The 20,755-nt window shown below is 34.0% G+C and overlaps 1 protein-coding gene across 1 annotated transcript; it reads right to left on the bottom strand.

Annotated features, from left to right (window-relative positions):
* Positions 1-284: 284 nt before the first annotated feature.
* On the bottom strand, positions 285-20,265 carry LOC128670152 (uncharacterized). The gene is made up of 12 exons (XM_053745586.1): positions 19,511-20,265; positions 17,976-18,167; positions 12,025-12,174; positions 11,224-11,412; positions 10,676-10,826; positions 9,401-9,532; positions 7,325-7,492; positions 6,732-6,921; positions 4,076-4,227; positions 3,828-3,943; positions 3,418-3,564; positions 285-2,991 (listed from the first exon to the last, which is right to left on the bottom strand). The coding sequence occupies exons 1-12, from the start codon at positions 19,800-19,802 to the stop codon at positions 455-457; spliced, it is 4,416 nt and encodes a 1,471-aa protein (XP_053601561.1). The 5' UTR covers positions 19,803-20,265; the 3' UTR covers positions 285-454.
* Positions 20,266-20,755: the final 490 nt, after the last annotated feature.

Genomic DNA, 20,755 nt, shown 5'->3' with positions numbered 1-20,755 from the left:
ATGACATAAAGCTGTGTCTCGGTGAGTGGGTGCCTGTTGACGTACTTACATAGTTACTTGCTTGATTGTTTGCCGGTGATAATCGACGGAACAGATCGCAAAACATTTTGATAGATACTTGAAATATCTATTCTTTGAGCTATCAGCAATTAGTTTAATATACTATATTATACTGTTGTTAAATTTAAGAACAGAACACATTTTAGTAGAATACTTTTGACAACAATACTCCGATTACTAACTGTACTTATCTTTAAATTAGTAGGGAGCAATAAAAAAGTCTATATTTATCAAAACGTATATTTTTAGATTGTAATAATTTTCTAATACATATGTGTTAAGACTAAGATAGTATCAATGCGGGTCCTAATAAGTACAATAAAAAAAATTGATATAAAAATTTCTAAATTAGTTAATGAAAAAGGTGATATAATTATATTTTTTTTCTACAGTCTTATTTCACTTCAACTTTTCTCACTGTGCCTGTACTAGTTTCGGTATCATTAGACGACCCTGAGTTAGAATAGTCTAGAGTACTTGAACTACTTTTACTTTTATCACTACTCCTCTTACTACTTCTATTACTTCTATTTAAAAGTGAACTAGGTTTCATTGACCTTTTCTGTTTCACTTTAACAGCTTTTTCTGGAGGCCTGTGAATACTTTCAGTTCGATGTTGAAGTTTGTTAAGGCCGAAATTGGGCTTGATTTGGGCAGTTTTTTCTAAGTCCGTAACATCTGGTAAATGCAAGTCTGTAACGCAGACGTAGTCTTCTTTGTTTTTAGGTGAAATGTAACCTGGATTTAATTTAACTGGCACAATTTCCAATTTTTTCCCATAAACGGAGTCAGGACCTTTTGTGTCTAGAATCTGTGTCATATCTGTAGGAGATTCCACTCCACCAACCAACTCTTGCAAAAGTTTGTCTTCTGCAATATCATCTAATTCATCACCAGTATCGTCATCGTCGTCTTCAGAACAAAACGAGGAAAAAGACGTGACTGAGCCAGCTTGAGAATGAAAATCATCTGGTAGTCTGACTCGTGGTATATTTGAAGGTAATTCTATTTTACTTGGAGTTGGTTTTATGATGATTTTGGGATCACTCAATGGAGTAGTACTAGAAGCGATTATAACTTTGGGATAGTCTCTATCTCTTTGAGTTAAAATAATTGATTCCGGTTTGTCAATGTATTCAATTTTGTCAAATGATTTTGATATATCACTGGTCGTTTCTAATTGTGAGTATAGAGTATTGATGTTTTCGTAATTTTTATTCAACGTGTCAGTTTCCGTGATTTTGTTAATAATCGTAGGATCGAATGATGACAATGGTTTTGTATTTTTATATGCAAGCCTCCTTTCTAAAGTTGTCGTACGAGGCGGAGGCTGAGGTGGGATTTTAGGTCGTTCAACCTGATGATCTATACTTCCAAAACCTCTAAAAGTTTGCAAACTATTAGGCTGCAATGACAGCCTTTTTTGAGCTTTTGGTAAATCAGGTAGGACTTTCGGGAAATTTCTTCTTTGAATAGTAAGCAAAGCTTCGGCTGCGGTCAAAGGCTCTGTTTGTATCTTTTCATCCCTTGAAGTTACATTTATATCATTTCTGAATGTAACCGGAGGAAGTATATCTAAAGTTTGGTTTTCCATTTTTTCTTTAATTAACTTATCATAGTTGACATCTGTAACAGGATCTGAAGTGGAATGCTTATGATATATTTTCAACGGCTTTTCTTGTTGCACAGAAAGAGTCACAACATTAGTATACGTCTTAGTTTCTTTATTTTCTGTCGTAATTTCTTTCTCAGCTTTAATATCTTGTTCTGTTTTAGATCTTTGTAGCTTATTTTCAGTATTGGAATGTCTTTGATCGGAATAATCCAATGATTTAGTTATTTCTATAGGTTCTTGCCTAAGAATTGAATTTGTCCTAGCTGCTGGTGTTGCATCAATAGCTACAGACACTTTCCTTGATTTAATACTTTCAGTTCCCTTGCTTTTTAAAGAGTCAGTTGAATGTCCCGTACGTCTAAGACTTGTTGTTGAATTTTTGTGACTTCCGATTGAGGAGTGTGAATCAAGAGCAGAAGTTGATGTTGTCTTCTCAGAAGTTCTAGTTTTGGTACCATCTGATTTTCTAGAATTTGATTTCTGATTATTTTTTTCTTTTATATCTTTTACATCTCTTTTGGAACGTTTAGTCTCTGAAAGAAGTTCTTCTGATCGTGTAAAAGGTTTTACTATCGTCAAGTGCTTGTCATTATTTAGATCAGAGTTAGATTTTCTCAAAATTCCTGGAGAACACCTATGCATTACTTCATTAGTTATCCAATCCCTCACCTTAGTATGAGCATCTAATGTACTTGTCGACAAATGTCTCCTTAATTGGAATCTTTCTCGAAACCCGCCCGAGTCATCAGATTTCGGCGTTTTACATATTTCTGACTTTTTCTTACTTTTTTTACTATTTCTACGTATTTTTGTCAAACTCATCGATTTTAAAACGTTACAGCCATTTTTAAATGTTTGCAAAGCACTTTTGTCGTCCTTAGAACTCTTTTGACCGATTACATCCACTTCCCCAATCTCGGCTCGAGGCGGTCGAGGGTTCTCGACGACTCTCTCCCTAAGACGTAGTCTGCGCTTTTTAATATACAATATTGCGCATATTCCTACATTTACAGCGAGAAAAAGAACTCCAAGTGATATTATAAGGGTCATAGTAGCACTAGAAGTTTTTACTGGTATTGGTGGTTTCATTGCAATTGGAAACAGTTTTGGTTTTATTGTAGTTGTATAGAGTTTTTCCATGTGATTAGGGATAGCTCGCGAAGGGGATTCAATGGATGATATTTCCCTGAAGCGAATATCTGGATCTGGTTGTGGTTCTGGCGGTGAATAGGGACGTACTCTGCCGTAGGATATGGATGGAGCTGCTCCACGTGATGCGTGATTTTCTCGAAAGTGGATTAACTTCTGAATGGGATCTGAAACATGACAAGTACTTACGGTTCATTTAAACGATATATTTGACTGATACGCAAATAGATTAAAATATGGCCGTTATAATGTTTAACAAATTTTAATATTTTTTTAAATATTTCATTGATCCACTATGCGTTCACTTATTTTATATGTTACTAGATGTTGCCCGGGGCTACGCTCCCATGGGAATTTTGAGATAAAATATAGCCTATAGCAATTTTGGATAATGTACCTTTCTAATGGTGAAAGAATTTTTGAAATCGGTTTGAGTTTCGGAGATTACTCGCCCCCAAAACATACAAACTCATAAAGTCATAAACTCACAAACTCTTACCTCTTTATAATAATAGTATAGATGACTTCTGAATGTTTTTATAGATTAGTTAGTGAGTAGTGTACACAAATATACGATATATCAGTTTAATCACCTGGGTCGCGTCGTGTTGGTTTAGGCTTGGGCGTTGGCGGCTCAAACATGGGGTCGATGAAGGTTCGTCTTGTCTTCTTAGGCAACGTGTCGAGCCAGAATTTAGTGAAATTTGACCTGTACAAGCTGCTAATGTATGGAGGTATATCTGCAAAGATGGAGTTTAATTTCTAAAATAATATTAAATAAGAGAAAACTGCTATTGAATCAATCGTCGAAAAATTATTTGCGAATATTACTTACATTGTTGTAAGTAATATTCGCAAATAATGCAAATGATGTTTATTTAATAAATGACGGCAAGTTATTTCTTTGTGCTGAAGAAGATTTTTAAATTCTCGAACTAATTATTAGTTCGACAATTTTAAATTCTTCCTTATTTTTAGTTGTTTTGTTATGCCTACGACTCACCTATTTTCAAGTAAGACTGGTGACTGACGTCATATTCTGGCCATTCAACATTGTACTGGTGCCAGGATTTTGAATCCAATGTGTAATATTTATTGACGCTCTGGGTGTTTGGAGTTCTGTAATTTACAAAAAGAGAACAAGATGTATTAAAACAATTAGATGTAATGTTTCAGTCACGCAATACGGCGATTTCTCGAAAAGAGAAACGCTGTGATATTTTAGTTTAAATAAAAACGAATAGAACTTACCCGATCTTCACGAAGTTGGTCCACAGTCTCATCATGACCTCGCTGAGAAGCTTCTCCTTAGGTGTATACTCAGTATGGAAGTGGGTGTTGGCTCCTCCGAGCGGGATGCCCAGAACATATGGCAACTCTTCGCCGTTGACGCTCTTGTTGAGCTGCGGAGAAATAATCGTTCGTCAGGCTCCAGCTCCAAAGCTCCGTTATGCTTCGTTGATTAACATAGGTTCTAAGATTGATGCGTCAACGTAGGTACGTCGAAGCTCCATATTTCTGCGTTATACTGAATGAATCTATCGACGGACGTCAACGCCAAAGGGTTGGGGGGACGGAGCGCAACTGAGCAATGGGGTCGATACCTGACAGGGACCAGATATGACAAGATTTTGCAATATGATTAGTAAAAAGCGACATCAAAATCCTTGAGACTTAATTATACTACTGTCGCAACGACTGCTCTTCTCGAAAATAAGCGTTATAAGGCATAAGATTTGAAATTTACGAACATCTTTCTATAGAATGATTTGGCGTATAAAGTGATCAATGTAATTGAGTTATTACATATGGTTTAATTAATATCAGTTCAAGTATTTTTATGGTATAGTGATGAAAGCAAACACAATAGACCATGGACATCGGCAACCTGAGACTTGCGGTTTGCTGCCGACTTTTTGAGAAAGCGATAGACTCTTGAAAGCCCCAATTTCGAAACTATCAGGGGACACTGCTGAAGGAAGTTTAATCCATGGTTTGGAGTAGTTTCAATAATAATGTAAAACTAACTTATCATAGTCACTTCACAAGTGCCGTATTGCAAAGCTTCGACAACACAAGTGACTCCGTTAAATAAACGTAAAAAACGTAGCACTGCCTTCAATTCAACATCGTCGCACCTGTTGCAAAGTTTTAAACTGAAAAATGGTGAAGACTTGCTTGTTCTTTCTTTGCAATTCCTATACTTTTTTTTTATATACAGTATAAGATATAGTATACAATATACAGTATAACATGAGTTCAATGCAAACATTATAATGGTATTTTTTCCCTAATTTATTAGTACAGTCAAATTCATGTCCAATTATTAGCTTGCTTTGCCCTGTATTAGCAATAGTAGGGACGAATTTCAAATAAATTTAGGTAACTTATACGTGTAACTAAAACACATGGTATTTCCCATTTTCCCAAGAAAATATAATAATAATAAAATTTATTTATTCAGACCATAAGTCAATTTTTTTGTTAGTAACAATGAAACCTTAACCTATTGTTAGTAAATACAAATAAATAAATAAAAAAACACACAAAACATCCATCAGTTCCGTGTGAGACTGCGCAACAGCGACCGATATACATCGGTGGCCAGCAGACTGAACTGTATATACACACAATCCAGTCTGCTGGCCACCATACTCAGGATACTGTTGGTGCTGGCCCGCATCCTGCGCACCAGGGATGCAATAAGCTTACGCATAGTAATATAGTTCGCTAAGTAGTATAGTTCGCTTCTGCAAACATCCCTGATGCACTACAGAATCTAGGCAACCCCATCAGCACCCTGAATGCGTTGTTATATTGGACGCCGAGAGCGCTGTATGATTTTTGCGTGTATGCTCAATGATGTGCAATATGCTCGAAAGAGTGTAACTTTCACTTCCTTCGAGCAACGTGCAAATCTTCGAGCTATCATATTAGCCCTAACCACCAGCGCCCTCCGCTCCCTTTCGATTATGATGACCAAAATAATAGACGACCAAAATTTGTTGGTCTAGTTAATTTATATCTAGTACAATTCATGGCATACAACCGAAACTTGAGGAGTGTGAAATGAAAAAGATTAATTAAGAAGAATAATAAATATAGTAGTATATACAAAATAATATAATTAGTCTAAAATTAAAATAGCAAGTACTCATGAAAATACCTAAACCAGCGAATATAGTCTTCCAGAAATATAGGAGGTGCGAGACAGGGGATACCAAAGAGAACTATACCAGAACAATCGACAAGTTTCTCCATCATTTGGCTGTATTGTTTCGAAGACTGAGAATTTCTGAGTTCTCTTTTAATTTTCTTTTTGAACAGTGCAATGAAAAAGTCGTTATCAAAAGTTTGTCTTTATTTCAGAATTGCATGGCTTAAATGAATTCAATCGTTTTTGAGATTTTAAACTTAATAATTTAATCATCTTTTAAATATTAGTTGATATAAATGATGACATTTTTTGTTAAACATTTTTAACTTACATGCAATAGATTGAATTTCACACGGCACTCCGATTTAGTAAAACTATTAAAATCTGTGCGAAACGATAAGATTTTTGAGTTATTTTTACATCTAATATTTTCACACATGACATTTTAAAACAATATTGTAACTTTCTCAATCCGAGACGATCGTACACGAACTCAACCAAGCAGCAATGTTTGCGTTATGTTCCGGTTCGAAAAATAAAGAGGTGGTCTAATTACGGCGTACTATGGCAAAATACCTTAGGCCACAAAATAGGTAACGCGCATTTGATACCCCTGATGTAGCAAGTGTCTATAGGTTGTGGTGACCACTTAGCATCAGGCGGGTCGAATGCCTGTTTGCCTGTTTGCTAGTATAAAAAAACACAGCCAAATCCGGGCACTACAAAACTTGATCGTTTTTCAATACTTACTGCAGCGTACTCTGTACTGATGGAGTTGTGTCCGAAGACGTAGAAGTACGACTGTCTGTTGGCCTTTGACTGGTAGTCGGCGAAACTGATGACTGGCGCTAGCGTTCTGGCATCGCTGAAGATGTTGAGGATAACGTCACGATTCTCATTCACCCCCCACCGCTGAGGATCTAGTTTTGACGGCAAATATCTGAAATGTGTCAATCAATTAATATGTTACCTTGGTAAAAAGTAACAAAATATTTAAACCGTAAATACATATCAGAGTCGTTGTATGTTTTTGTAGCATATTTTTGGACCCGAACATCACAAGCCGATTCCTACTCACTTTGTGTTTGTGATTCTGTTTTAAAATTACAGTTCACTTTTTTGGCAATATAAGCATATTTAGCCATAATATATTCCATCATAACTTTGTTTCTCACTCTCTATCTATAATCGTTTTCCCGGTTACTTCGACAGCCATTGAGCGTCGGAGCTCAGGTTCCGCTTACCTACTTTTTCTTCTCCAGCTCAGCATCCCTATTTGACCTATCCCTATTTAAATTATAACGTAATTTCTGGTGAGTTCCGTAAAGTCTGAAAAAACTTACTGTCTTAATATCTCCTTCATGAGCTCTTTCCCATCGCCGCCAAGCACGATCTCAGCGTACTTGGTGATGAGGTCGTCTCGCTGAGTCTCCAGCATGCCCAGCTCCAGTTCCATAGCTCCGAAGTCATGATAGCTCTCCAGTTCCGTCACTCCACTCAAGACCTGGTATCTGAAAGTAGAACAGTAAAATTGATCTCTTACCTTCGAGTGTTCATTTATTTATTTAATTATTTATTCTTTCTTACGACTACCATTACAGGTAGACACCTAAAGCGATAGTGCAGACTTATAATAAATTACAACACATAACAAATGACAAATAAAGTGACTCTTGTGAATTCACTCAAGGCGCACGAGAATATGTCGATTCGCTCATGGACTTACGCAATGGTTTTAATACTTCGCGTGAAAGCCATTTCATGGTCACATTAGTACGGATTAATGAACTATTGTGCAGTATATTATATAAACTATAAGCCAAAAAATAAGAAATTTGGAATGTATTATAAGTACAATTGTCGAGTTTTGCGGCTATTATGGCACAAAAAATAAAGCTTTGAATCTTGAAGATGTCTTGACAACTGTTTGCCTAAATTCTACCCTCCATAAGAAATCTAATGTTGCTTATCTAGCTGCCAAGACTATTAATTGCCTCATAATAAGAGGCAATTAATAGATACTAGAAATCATATCGATATGATTTGGAGTGGTTTTATCTCCAAGCGGAACAACACGCTTCGTAACAAATTACATATCAAACAGTATTAATGATAATACTTGGTTGGCCATGTAAATAGGCCTTCCAAGCGGGGCTGATAACTTCAGGTTTACGAGTTCAGACCAAATAAATTATGATCATTTTTTTTATGTCTCCACCTTCTGTACATGATAACTTCCGCAAGTTAAAACCGCACTACTTCCAAAATAAAATAAAGAAGGCACTTACCAAATATCACCACCAGCAACCAGCAGCTTCTGATGTCCAGGTATTCGCACGCTATCAGAGGGGCTTAGGTTGGTTCGCTTTATTGTCGGAAGCCCCTTACAGTCTAGGGGAACTACTAGCCACCAAGAGGATCAAGGAGGTTCAGTTATACCTCTGTTTATAATGCCCGAAAGAAAGCGCTACTTTAATCTTACGGGAAGTTTTATAAATGTATAAAGAACTAAATAAAACCTATTGGTCCAACCAATACTTATTTCAAGTGACGTGATCTTAAATGTGTAACCAAATTCCTATGAATTGATGTCCTTCAATCATCCTAAAGCGTTATAATCGCGATAATCACTTTCGTTTCAAATCAAGCAATTGCTCATTAATTCTGCAATATAAATCTAACTACAATCTCTGCCACGGTTCCAGACACGGAATCATCAATAACTGTCAACACATAAGCCTCCAGCAGTCAAAAGAGAGCCTTTGTTTCGGCGCAACCGATCGAAATGACTGAAATCCTTTGCGTTTCCACCGACGATTTGAGGAACAATGAAATCATGCTTTATGTCGAATAAAATGCAGTATCTTTTGTCTATATTACTTTCATCTCATCTGCTCTGGAAATGTAAGCATATTACTTGCTCCAGTTTCTGTATTATAAGATTTTAGCTGTTTTAAAGGCATATTGAAATTACTAAGAACAGATCAAATAATCATCTAACAATATCTCTATTTGTAAATTCAAAATTCTTTATTCTATTTAGGATGATATGCATCACTTATTGACGTCAAAAATTACTTAAACTAAGTCTACTGACGCCTTCCAAAGCGCAGGGGAAGAAGAAGCGGCGCAACAAACTTCATCGCAGCCTTTTCAGAGGCAGAGACACATTTGCATTGTTACATTATGGTCGTTATTTATCCGTATCATGCCGCATCTCTTCCTCTCTTTCCTTCTCATGTGCTTAGGAAGGAAAACAGGGAAAATAGATGCGGTATGTAAGATTTGCCTGTAGCTATTCTTAAAAATATGACCTTGAAATATGCATCTCGAAAATGATAAAAAAAATGACAATATTTTACGATAATCTGCTGTCACCTACAAAAAGCTTGTCCTACTTATTTGTTACTCTCACTTACTTGCTCAGTAAATTGGGGAAGGACGCCATAGTTTCCACTGGTTCGCTGGGTATGAAGGAGCCAGCGACTATTGGTCCTAGTGGTACTTCGAACTGGCGTGCGAGAATCTGGACGCTTTTTATTTCTGCTAATCTGAAATTTTATATTATAGATTTTAGAATGTGCAAGACCAGCGTCCCGGTTCACGCCAGGACACAATGCTGAGCGAAATCCATTGTGGTGCAACTTGTATTTATATTAAACATTGTAAAGTGTTATTTATATGCATGTATCAAATAAATATTTTATTTTCTTCTCCGACCTCGTGATAATATATGAATTAAACAGAGCTCAAAACATAGACACTAATTGTAGATTTTTTGTTTGATACTACTATTATTGTAGATTTTTTGTTTGATACTATTATTACTATTTTAAAAGCAGAAACGGAGGCTTTACGAAAAACAATACTAATTATTATGTTACTGCTTTCTCTGTACGTGTTTTCTTCGTGTAGTTAAGACTTTACAAACGAATTACGGAAACCGAATATTACGTCTTTTGATTTTCAACTGACAAGAGAAAGATTTGCCGCAATCAACTAATAAACATCCAATTACATAAACCTATAAAATGTCGTGGTTCAATGAGCACAAAAATAAAAATGCCATCTACAAAAGCACACCTACAATATCTGGATATACTTACGTTAGCAAAGGCGAAAGTTAATTTGAAACTCATTAGATTCTTTGAAAGCCGTTATCAAGTACTTCAGAAATTGGAACCTTGGGGTAACCTTTTTATGTTGGTTTCATAATGATGTCCATCGTTTCCCTTTTTAAGTTCATTCGGTTTTTCAACTTCGGAGAAAAACGATAACACGTACTAATAATATTTTTTCGAGGATTACATTTTTAGCAGTAGCTTTTTTCGTCGAATCATATTTCATAAAAATCTTTTTATTTAGTCAAATCCCTCTTAAGACAGACATGCATCTACTTTTATCACAGGTTTATAGTTGAATTAACATATTACCCATAAATGAAAAATTGCATTGCCGTCCATTTTAAGAAGAAAAATTAAAAATTCTCTCTCTGTAAGAATTGCTCATTTAAATATAGGTTTCTGAGTCCGGATCAAAACTTTGATATTATTTTTATATGTATAGCCCTTGCAATAAAGTTTCTCTGCCGTGTGTGTTTTCTGCCAAAATCAAAACTGTGCACTCTTAAGTTCGTTGACTTTTAATTACCTTTCATCTAAAATTGATATTTTTATCATTATTATAAAACTTACGGTTTATTTTGAAGACACGCCATCATGTTCTTCGATGTGGGGTTGCATTTCAAGCTCTGAGCTACTTGAAATGTATATCTTCCAGGATCTTTGGTCATCGCCCAGTCAGACAATGCAGTCCCTGACATCAGAATTGCTCGATGGAACAGACCTGGACAAATTTTATTTTACTAATCTTAAAATTATTAATTTTAATGAAAAGTAGTGAACTCTTTTGTCATTCTTACTGTACCCCATACTTAATTCACATTTTATTTATGTCACAACGATACTTAGACTATGAAGTACATATAAAAAGAAAATACTTCTTTTAGTAGACCCTAAAAAGACAACATGAATGAATAAGAGGTATAAGGAAGGATAATGATATTCAGATATTTTTTCTTTTCTCTAATACAAATAATTCTGGTCCTAGTCTAAGAGCCAGGTCCCCACGCTACGTTGTCTCAACTTAGCACATTGCAGCTATATACAATTTCTAAGTTATCTGTCAACGGACGTCAAAACAACGGAGCATTATTAAGCAATTGAGCTTTAATAATTGTTACCATAAGAAATGGGAGACAACATGAGATAACTAGCACACGCCGCGCCTCGGCCGTGGCCCATGACAGTCACTGATGAGGAATCTCCTCCCAGGTCCTCGATGTTCTCCTTGATCCACTGCAGCGCCGCCAGCTGATCCAGTAGACCGTTGTTGCCGTATGCGTGGTCTGTAAGACTTGGCTTGAGGAAACCTGGAGTGGAGTTTCAAAAATAAATAAAAATAATTTTGTACTAGATTTTAATCGTCATAATATTTTTTTATGAATGAATTATAATCGTTCTAATAAAATTATTTATCTAGTGTGACATCATCTGTTTTTTTTTCTAATAAGTGTAATAAATTGATAGTAGCGATAGTGCGCCGGTAATTGGCTAGTAAATAGCTTTAGTTTTAGATAAAAAATGCACCAATAAATTTAAATTGAATATGTAGAAATATCTAAGTAAATAAATACTTATCTACATTAAAAGTTAAATACTTTTAACAAAACGATTATTTTACTGTAAACTTAGATAAGTATTAAAACATAATAATTGATCAATAAATAAAATAAGTGAAGTATTATCATGGAGAATGAAATGGCAAACCACTCCATTCATATTGTCAAGAAAGTCATTATGTGTATCAATCCATTTGACTACGACCCTCAGCCATGAGGAATACGATTTTAATACGATTATTATTATTATTTTATTAATACGATTGTAAGGAGGTGTAATTAAATAGCTAAAAAGCCTCTATAAATAGTCTTTTTAATAAACCTACAACAGGTTACTTTTACATTTTAACCCTATTTTCTTACCTAGAATCCCGAGTCTGAAATTAACGGTGATAACTATGATGTTCCCGTAGGAAGCTAGGATGCTGCCATCGTACGGGTTCCCTGAGCCCCATTCGAAGGAATCGCCGTGAATGAATACAAGGACTGGCATTTTCTTTGCTCTTTCGTGATCTGAAATAATTATTTAACAAATAAATAAATGGTCCTTCCGTCTCCGCCAACTATCTCTGTCCTAGGCCATCCTTGTCCAGTTGTTGCCAGCAATGCCTATGTTAAATTTTAGGATGAGATTTCTGAATCTATTTGTGATCATAAAATCGTTAAAAAAACATTCTGGGTCCTAAGTCTATCTTGAGGTATAATAATCCAAATTATTGTGGAGTGCAGAGCTTAATAACAATTTGGATTTTTGTGACTCGTAGCGCCATCTCGTTTAGGCTTTAGGAACTGTCTTGGAAATTTTGCTGAAAGCACGAGACGAACAAACGAAAGTGCCTACGTAGTAATTTCGGTTTCAGATGGGTTGTTTGTTAGTAACTTATGTTATGGTTTGGTAGATGGCGCTTTTAATTGTTTTGAAATATTAGGATAAAGAAATAGGTTGATAATAAAAGATCTCTAAACAAAGAACCCATTCAAATAATACTTGGAATAAAACCAGAAAAAAGAAAATCTTTCTGTCTTGGAAGAAAGACAGAAAGATTTTCTTTTCTTCCATAGGCAACAGTCTTGGGCCGCGGTATTGGTACATGTGAACATAAGACAAAAATAAGACGTATTTTTTCAACTCGTACAAATAAAGAAAATAGTAAAATATTGTTTTTTTTTTTTATTAAATAGTCAATTAAATATGCGTTGTAATTAAACGGCTTTTTAGGAAGTTCTTTTTAAATTACAAAAAGTTTAACCGAGAATAATAATAATAAAATGTTATATTTTTTAAAATTAATAAAGGTATTACGAGATGTCATTTTTCTAAAAAAATAAATATAGGTACTATACTTATTTTTACTACACCTATCGATGTAAATTGGCTCGCTCTGAAAAGTTAACTAATTGGCAAAAAAATATGTAAGTATCGATATTATCGGAATAATGTTTCACGTGGTTCCATTCAAACATAACAAAATTGAACAAGATTCAATGTTTTGTATAAATCTCAGTACAAACGTGTCATAACAACTTATGCGTTTATATTTATTTATATCCACATATCATAAATAATGTTAAGTCGTTTTTTACGAACATTCTTGTCGGCGCTGATGTAATGCCAATTTTGTTAGCATAGTTTAATTTTTGTTAATATTTTATAGACATTCTGATTCCGAAAAAACTTATTAGCTACATTAGTTACTTTAATTTTAACAATTTTATCTATTTTGAATTCATTATAATTTATCTCAATATTTATGATTAATTATTTATACTTATATATTGTATCAGATATTTTGTCAGCAAGCGGTGAAACAGGTCCTTATACTTACGGAGCCTGTTTTTATCCAAAACCCGAACGTTCAGAACAACATTAAAAAAATAAAAAGTTCATGGCAGGAACAACGGCCATGGAAAATCAAGGGTCCATTGACGTCGCCCCGCTCCTTGGCATTGTTTAGTTGTTATTAATGAGGGCGGAAGTACAACCCTTAGCGAGCAATTTGAGAGGGAGACGGCCTAATGCATATATATATCTGTCTCTTTTGTGGAGTTATATTACGTTTAGTTATATATTACACGTATTAACAGAATTGGGTTTCTTATTGAAATCGCTTGCTTCTTTAATGTTAATGTTATAGCTCTAATGATTTCGTTAATTATAAACATGTTTTTCGTAAGATTTGTAAGCAGTTATAATGTAGTGTTATATTTGTTATGACATTATATGCATACAATAAATGTTTATGCTCATCTAAATTCTTGAAGATTTTGATTTGACAATTCATTCGAAAACATACAATTTAGAGGTCGTGTATAGAAACTATTTTTAGTTATATACGTTTTGGACCCTATTCAAGTATCAAAAATAGTATTTACGTATTTTATCTTTGTTTCTTTTATAATCTTTTTATTCTGAATAAATCTTTTGAACTTAGAATTCAAAACTCGCAAACAATAGCGATCCCCGGCCTGTTCTCAAATCGCTACAATGTTTTTATTTTCTGTGAAAATCATTCCATAATTACCCTCGAGATGTGGGTTGATAGTATTTTTAGCCAGTTAAATAAATCCCAGTTTGATTTAATAAAATCCTTTTGCAAGTTAAATAAAATTCAAAGGTTATTTGTAAATCAAAGTATTATTGTACTATATTTTGGTTCAAAAACTAATTTTCAATCATTCTGTTATTTTCTACATGTTTTCTTCACAATCCAAGAAATATAAAGTTTGTTTGAAAATATCTAAATTTTGTGGAGTACTTACGAGTGCTTTTGCTTTGTTTATGTTCTAATTCATATAAAAAATATGCATTTATTATACTTGAAATATATTTTTATGATAATAACGAATTATTTATAATTTCAAATGATAACGAAATAGATATAATTCTTCAGATTAGCATCAGATTTGATACTTTGCTGAAAAACGTCTTTTTAAACAATTTTTTAACAGAAGCCCTTCGAACGCTCATCTCCAGCTAGTAGCATAAACTCATAAAAGATTATTAGCAAATGAGTAGCAATAAACAGAAGATATGGAACGTAAACGAATGGAGTTACTGTGGCGCCCGAATCTAGTTCTGAGGGATCTATTTACAGCACTTCCGTCCCGTTTGAGTATCCAAATTCTTAGGAGTATAAATATCTGCCACTAAACTAATGTAGAACGAGGAATGTGATAATAATAGATGTCGATTCACACTTGAGATTTTGGGATTTGTGGCTCTTTATGTATATTTTTTCTTCACGGAAAACTAGCTATATCCCGTGGCTACACGCGCGTGAGTTTCCCACGCGAGCAGTTATTTTTCCGGGATGAAAGGTACCATAATGTCCGTCTTCATACTTCAAACTATATGTAAGCAAAATTTCAAGAAAATTGATTGCTTAATTTCAATTCGCAATAATGGTATTAGAATAATACTGAAGTTTGCTTCTGTTACCTAAATTTCTTGGTGTGATATTCAAAAAAATAAAGTCACTCTATCTGTCTATATAACAATTGTACTTTTGTTCAGCATTATGCCAACTTTTCATTTCGATTCGTTCGGTATTTAAATCCAGGACAATGTAGCTAATAATTATGTTTTTTCAATTGACAATAAAGAAAAGTCGGTAAGTGTCGAGGTGATTTTTAATTTAAAGACTAACCGGTACTGGCTTATAAGAAACAGAAGTTGTTGTTATGCTGTATTTTGTCATCCCCATAACAAAAGCTGCCGTTTTAAGGCGTTATAATGGCGACATTACTCAATTTCCTAAGGAAGCGTGGAACAAATACCATCACGGAAACAATTTAAACTTTGTTGTAATATAAATAAGGTGTACATTTCTTTCATCCGAGAAATTTAAATTCGCCTAATGGATTGCGTAGCCATTAAAAAGTTGGATTGCCTATTTAACTGCCGAAATGGGGCTCAACAACTTGCTAAATCGCGTGGATCGTCAAACATTTTATCGTTGTTTAGAAATTAACCATATTTGCCAATTATAATGTGTAATATGGAGAATCAAATTACAGCTACTGGAAATTAGTATGTATTGTATTTGAGAGCATCAATACGAATGTGATTTGTATGTGTTATGTAACTAGTATGCATATAGCATACTAGTAGTATATATATTATGCAGATGTCAAAGACTTAAACATATCTAGCGCGCTCTTTTTTCTTATGCTGGCTTCGCAGTTATCCTTATCGCGGGACAGTTCGCCGGACTTGGGAATTTAGGCATATATCACTGGTTTTTCATTGCAGTATTAAAAGCACTCATGCAAACTGCGCAACTACGCATTTGCGTCGGCATCGATGCGATAGTACGAGTATGAAGACGAAAATCTCCTAGGCTACTAATGAGGCATTTCGTGAATGTAAATATGCCTTCTACAGTTTTTCCATTTCAATGCAGACCAAAATTTTTATAGACTGTTTATATAGCCTGATTGGATGTTTATGTTTAGTTCAGTTTTGGTCTAAATCGTACTAAATATTATTATGATCAAATTTTGTGGATAGCAACGCATTAGACATGTTACCAATCATTACACATTAGTCAAAATGTTCCCGTTTCATAACATAACATTTAGATGTTCCACGTTTGAATCACATTGGCAGTTATTTCGGGACAGTTCAGTGGTACAGCGGTGGGTGATTGACGTGTATTTATCCTGGAAATTGGACTGTGGCGCCACATTTCGTTTCTGTTTAGAAATCACTGATTTCAGTCAACAGGATTTTTCGCAATTTACGCTTGGTTTGGATAACGTCTGATTTGAAATGGAATTTTTGGGCGATTTACGCTTTTCAATTATATCTATAGATACAAGGCTTTGAATAACCAAAACTATTTAATTACTTATATTATAATAAATGATGATGATGAGGTAGATGAGACAACAATTAGCATTTCTAGGGACGCTATCAAACTTCTATACTTAATTAATAATATATTTAATTCAATAACTTAATAAGTATGCATTTTAACTTATCAAATTAATATACTCGACATTTAAAAATGTAAGTGAAAATAACTGAAAACTCATAAAACAAGTTGCCATATACGTTTTGTCGACTTGTTCATTTTCAAACTAGACAAAATATTTTCGATTTCGTTTCGTGTCATTTCGTTTTAATTTTCGAACCTTTGTTTTGCAAAAAGTGGTGTTACAAAAGAGTAAAGTGATGATGGTAAAAAAAGAGTGTACGGCGAGATTCTAGTTTATTTATATTATCGTAGTACAGCGATGGCATTTTTAATCTTTGACACGGCCCACTTGGCAACAGAAGCCAGTAGGCGATACTGATATCAGAGGTAATTAAATTAAATCTCTTCAAGTGGGAGTCTCGTTAAGATTTTATTAAGATGAAAGAAATGTCGATCGATTATCGGTTGTGATTTAAAGCATAAGATAATTGTATTACAGTGACTACAAGATGCGAAAATTGGGTAAAATTACAATAAACAATGTTTTTTTAAGTGAAAAATGCAAACAGTACCTGTATCATATAATGAACATATTTTTTTCCAAATAAGTGTATAATTTATTGTAGAAAAACAATGTCTCAATTAACGCAAGAAACAACTCATCTTGCATGCAAGTTAAATTCGCACCTGTCTGGTTAATATGCTCGTAATTGCGATAGCAATTAGACTGAATTACTGATGATTATTATAGTCTAAAAGATACTGTGCTCTAATGTTAGGTACGGTTACTTAATAATTTTAAAGTTTAAAATTTTCTTTCTTAAAAGTTTAAAATTGATTTCTTTAATGAAAGACTCGGATAGACTCGGATAGAATTTAGGGCTAGTATAAGTACATTATAATTCTTTTTTTGTTTTGGATTTGTAGTGGATAGCATGCTCCTCTTTATTTAATTATATTTGCATACCTATATTCGGTAAAACGTGTAGGTCTAATTCATTTTGACTATTTGTATGTTTTTGGCAAATAAATGTTTTCTTTATTTCTTCTTTCTTTCTAAATATTAAGTAAATGCTCGTAAATGAAATTGTGTTAAACAGTTCGTTCTTGCAACACTTTTTGGGTATCCTCATTGAGACGATGTGGCATGATGCTATTAACAATATGGACTGTACGTTTGTGTCTTATATTGACTATTGGTATTTAGGTCTTTGGGAATAAATTGTCTAAATAACAGTGAAAACTGCATCGAAATTCGTTGCGTGGTTTAAATGAAAAAAAACTTAGAAACAGACTATGTCTATGTCCTGTGACTCAATCTATATGTATGTAGTATTACAGGACATAGACATTCAAATGTCACAGACTATTTGTCTCAATAAGGATCACTGTTACCTCTGAAAGGCACGTAGATGTTCAAATAGAGGCAGTCCTCAGACTCATTGGTGAGGAAGGGGATCAGTCTCTGCATGTAGGCCTGTCTGCCCGGCGCGGGGGGGTTGCCTTTTCTCACTGGGGGCAGAGACTGTGGACAGACAGGGGCGAACTTGTCTGCGATTTTTACTCCGGGCCATGGGGGCGCACTGGCTGAAAATAAATTACATTATCGATTTTTCGATCAGTTACAGACAGAACGGATAAAAAGAAATATTATCAGAATTTTATATGTATCAATAGATCATTTCGAAAATAATCTGTGTGCCTATATGACAGTTAAACTTGTTTGACAACCTCGGCGGCGCAGTGGTAAAGTGCTTGCCTCTGAACCGAGAGGTCCCTGGTTCGATCCCCGGTCGGGTCGTGATGGAAAATGATCTTTTTCTGATTGGGTCTTGGATGTTTATCTATATATGTATTTATTATAAAATATAGTATCGTTGAGTTAGTAATACCATAATACAAGTCTCGAAGTTCGACATTGGGGCTAGCTCAATCTGTGTGATTTGTCATTATATATTTTAAAATATATTATGACAATTCAAATTAAATAACAGTAAAGACTTTCGCATACAAAATATGACTTACAACGTTGTTTAAATGCTTTATTTCTAGAAAAACAGTTGAATACACGTTTATTAGCAGCATTGAAACTTCCTCAAACAAATGTAAAAACGTCTGAAATGAAACTTAAATAGACTTTAAATGAATTAAAATTCTTAAACATTGCAGTTTTATGGTAAACAGACCCCGAGTTCTTGCGACGAGAATTCCGCAATTTAAGCTCCATTCATTTGATTTAAGTTTACTTTTCATTTATATGATAATTCTTCCCTCAACCCTTGAAGATAAGCCCGGTAACACGATTTGTTTTGTTTCTTGGAAGGGTAATTAATTGTTGATTATTACATTAAGATGAGTTTTGCAAAAGTATATACACCAATTTTTATTTTATTTATTCATTCTATATATCGATCAATCTTATTTAAATTACCTATTTCAAAATGAATAAAAATTATAATAATATTGATTCCCATTCTGATTACATGATAGTATTCCAATTTTCTAACAAATAATTGTCTATTGAAAAGAAATTCTATTAAATATTTGGAGGTTAAAAATGGGGATGGATAAGGCATGTGACATTTCAAATGGTTTGAATTCAATTTGATTAACACTAACGTGAGAAATAGACATTAATAATTAATAGACGATTCATTTACATTGATGATCTAATACTAGACCGAAACTAAAGTATTTATATCATATACTATTTTTTATTTAATATAATTTTATTTAATATTTGTATCTAGTGAAACATTATATCTAAAGTATTGTATTGGAATTATTTTTTTTTCATTTTTATCCTTATCGCACGACACCCAAGCGCCAACATAGTGGAAATGTAATTTTATTGAGATGCGAATATTTACCTTATTTATTAGGTTCCTAAAGCCTTCCTTTCATGAATAAATGACAAAATATATTAATACCTGGTGGCATGAATCTGAAGATTCCAACTGGAGGGGCAGCATAAGGGATTCCTAGAAACACCTCTACAGGTTGCAGGTTGTAGTGAGGTCCCGGCTTCATTATGAACCCTCGTAACGCCCCTTGTCTCAAATGATACTCTCTTGTCAACCTCTTCCCTTCAGTAGGGTAACTTCGGGAGCGATACGCCGTCTCGCCTGCACCTTCGTTAACTATCGGCAGCAAGAGCGAGACGACAATACAAATAAACATGTTGTGATATATAACTAGAGTCGCGTGCCGGGAAGAAACCATGTTTGCTCCTTGCTCGTTTTGTTAGCTCAAAATAGTTACTGTTTTATTGTTTGTTTGCTCTTTGCGTTATAACTGTGTGTACGTTGTGAGTCATTTTGAATTTACGATCTTTTTTTGAAATCTTTATTGTAAAGTCAATCTTGTTGAAAACGTCGTCTTTGTCACACGTATTAATTTCACGATCAACGATCCAACTTACTTTTTCACTTAAAATAACTGTAGTCATCTGATCCACCACTACATCACAAAAACAAAATCTCCATGAACCGAATATATATATATTTTTTTATTAAACATTTAGTTATTAAACCCTTTTATTCTGAATTTACACTTCCTCAATGCTTATCACTTATTTTTTTATGTTTTCACTTATATACAACTACACTAACTACATAGAAAACCTTTTTTAAATATTTGTATGAAATCTGGATTAATATCGATACATGCGTGAGCGACGCGTGCGCGCAACTGGATTGAGTCCAAACTGTCGCGGCTACTCCCATACCAAAATACTACAGTATGCTATCCACATGGGATAAACTTTCAGAGATCATTCTATAGAGTTTGATGTTTAAAATGTTGCAAGAAGATTCATATCATGTTGCTGGATACTTTGACAAAACGGTTTATCAATAAGGCGTGTTCTTAAATCGACAAGAAGAAGAAGAAACTTGTGTTAATGAAAATACATTATCTCAGTCTGTTATCTATTGACACTAACTAACTATTAACATTATGTAGTATATAATTTCTGGATAAATGATTTTATTTTGATTTTATTGCTGGAAGAGATCTTTTCATGGGATAAGTTTGCCATCGAACGTATAAATAAATGAATGAGTTTATTGCTCTGAACATGGTACAAAAATGTCACAATGAGAAAACAAATTTTTGATGTGTGTATTATAAGTATTACAAACAAACAATAATTCATAACAAATTGAATTTGTTAT

Source organism: Plodia interpunctella, chromosome 5, assembly GCF_027563975.2.
Source record: "Plodia interpunctella isolate USDA-ARS_2022_Savannah chromosome 5, ilPloInte3.2, whole genome shotgun sequence".
In the NCBI taxonomy this organism is placed as follows: domain Eukaryota; kingdom Metazoa; phylum Arthropoda; class Insecta; order Lepidoptera; family Pyralidae; genus Plodia; species Plodia interpunctella.
Note: the sequence above shows the minus strand (reverse complement) of the source record. Positions and strands in the feature narration are given on the sequence as shown.

Excerpts from the sequence above, each read along its gene's own strand:
- LOC128670152 (XM_053745586.1), bottom strand. The coding sequence starts at position 19,802 with ATGGTTTCTTCCCGGCACGCGACTCTAGTTATATATCACAACATGTTT. Across the intron at positions 6,922-7,324 it reads ATGAAGGAGATATTAAGACA|ATATTTGCCGTCAAAACTAG; the intron begins GTAAGTTTTTTC and ends GACACATTTCAG. Across the intron at positions 4,228-6,731 it reads TCAGTACAGAGTACGCTGCA|CTCAACAAGAGCGTCAACGG; the intron begins GTAAGTATTGAA and ends ATTTCTCCGCAG.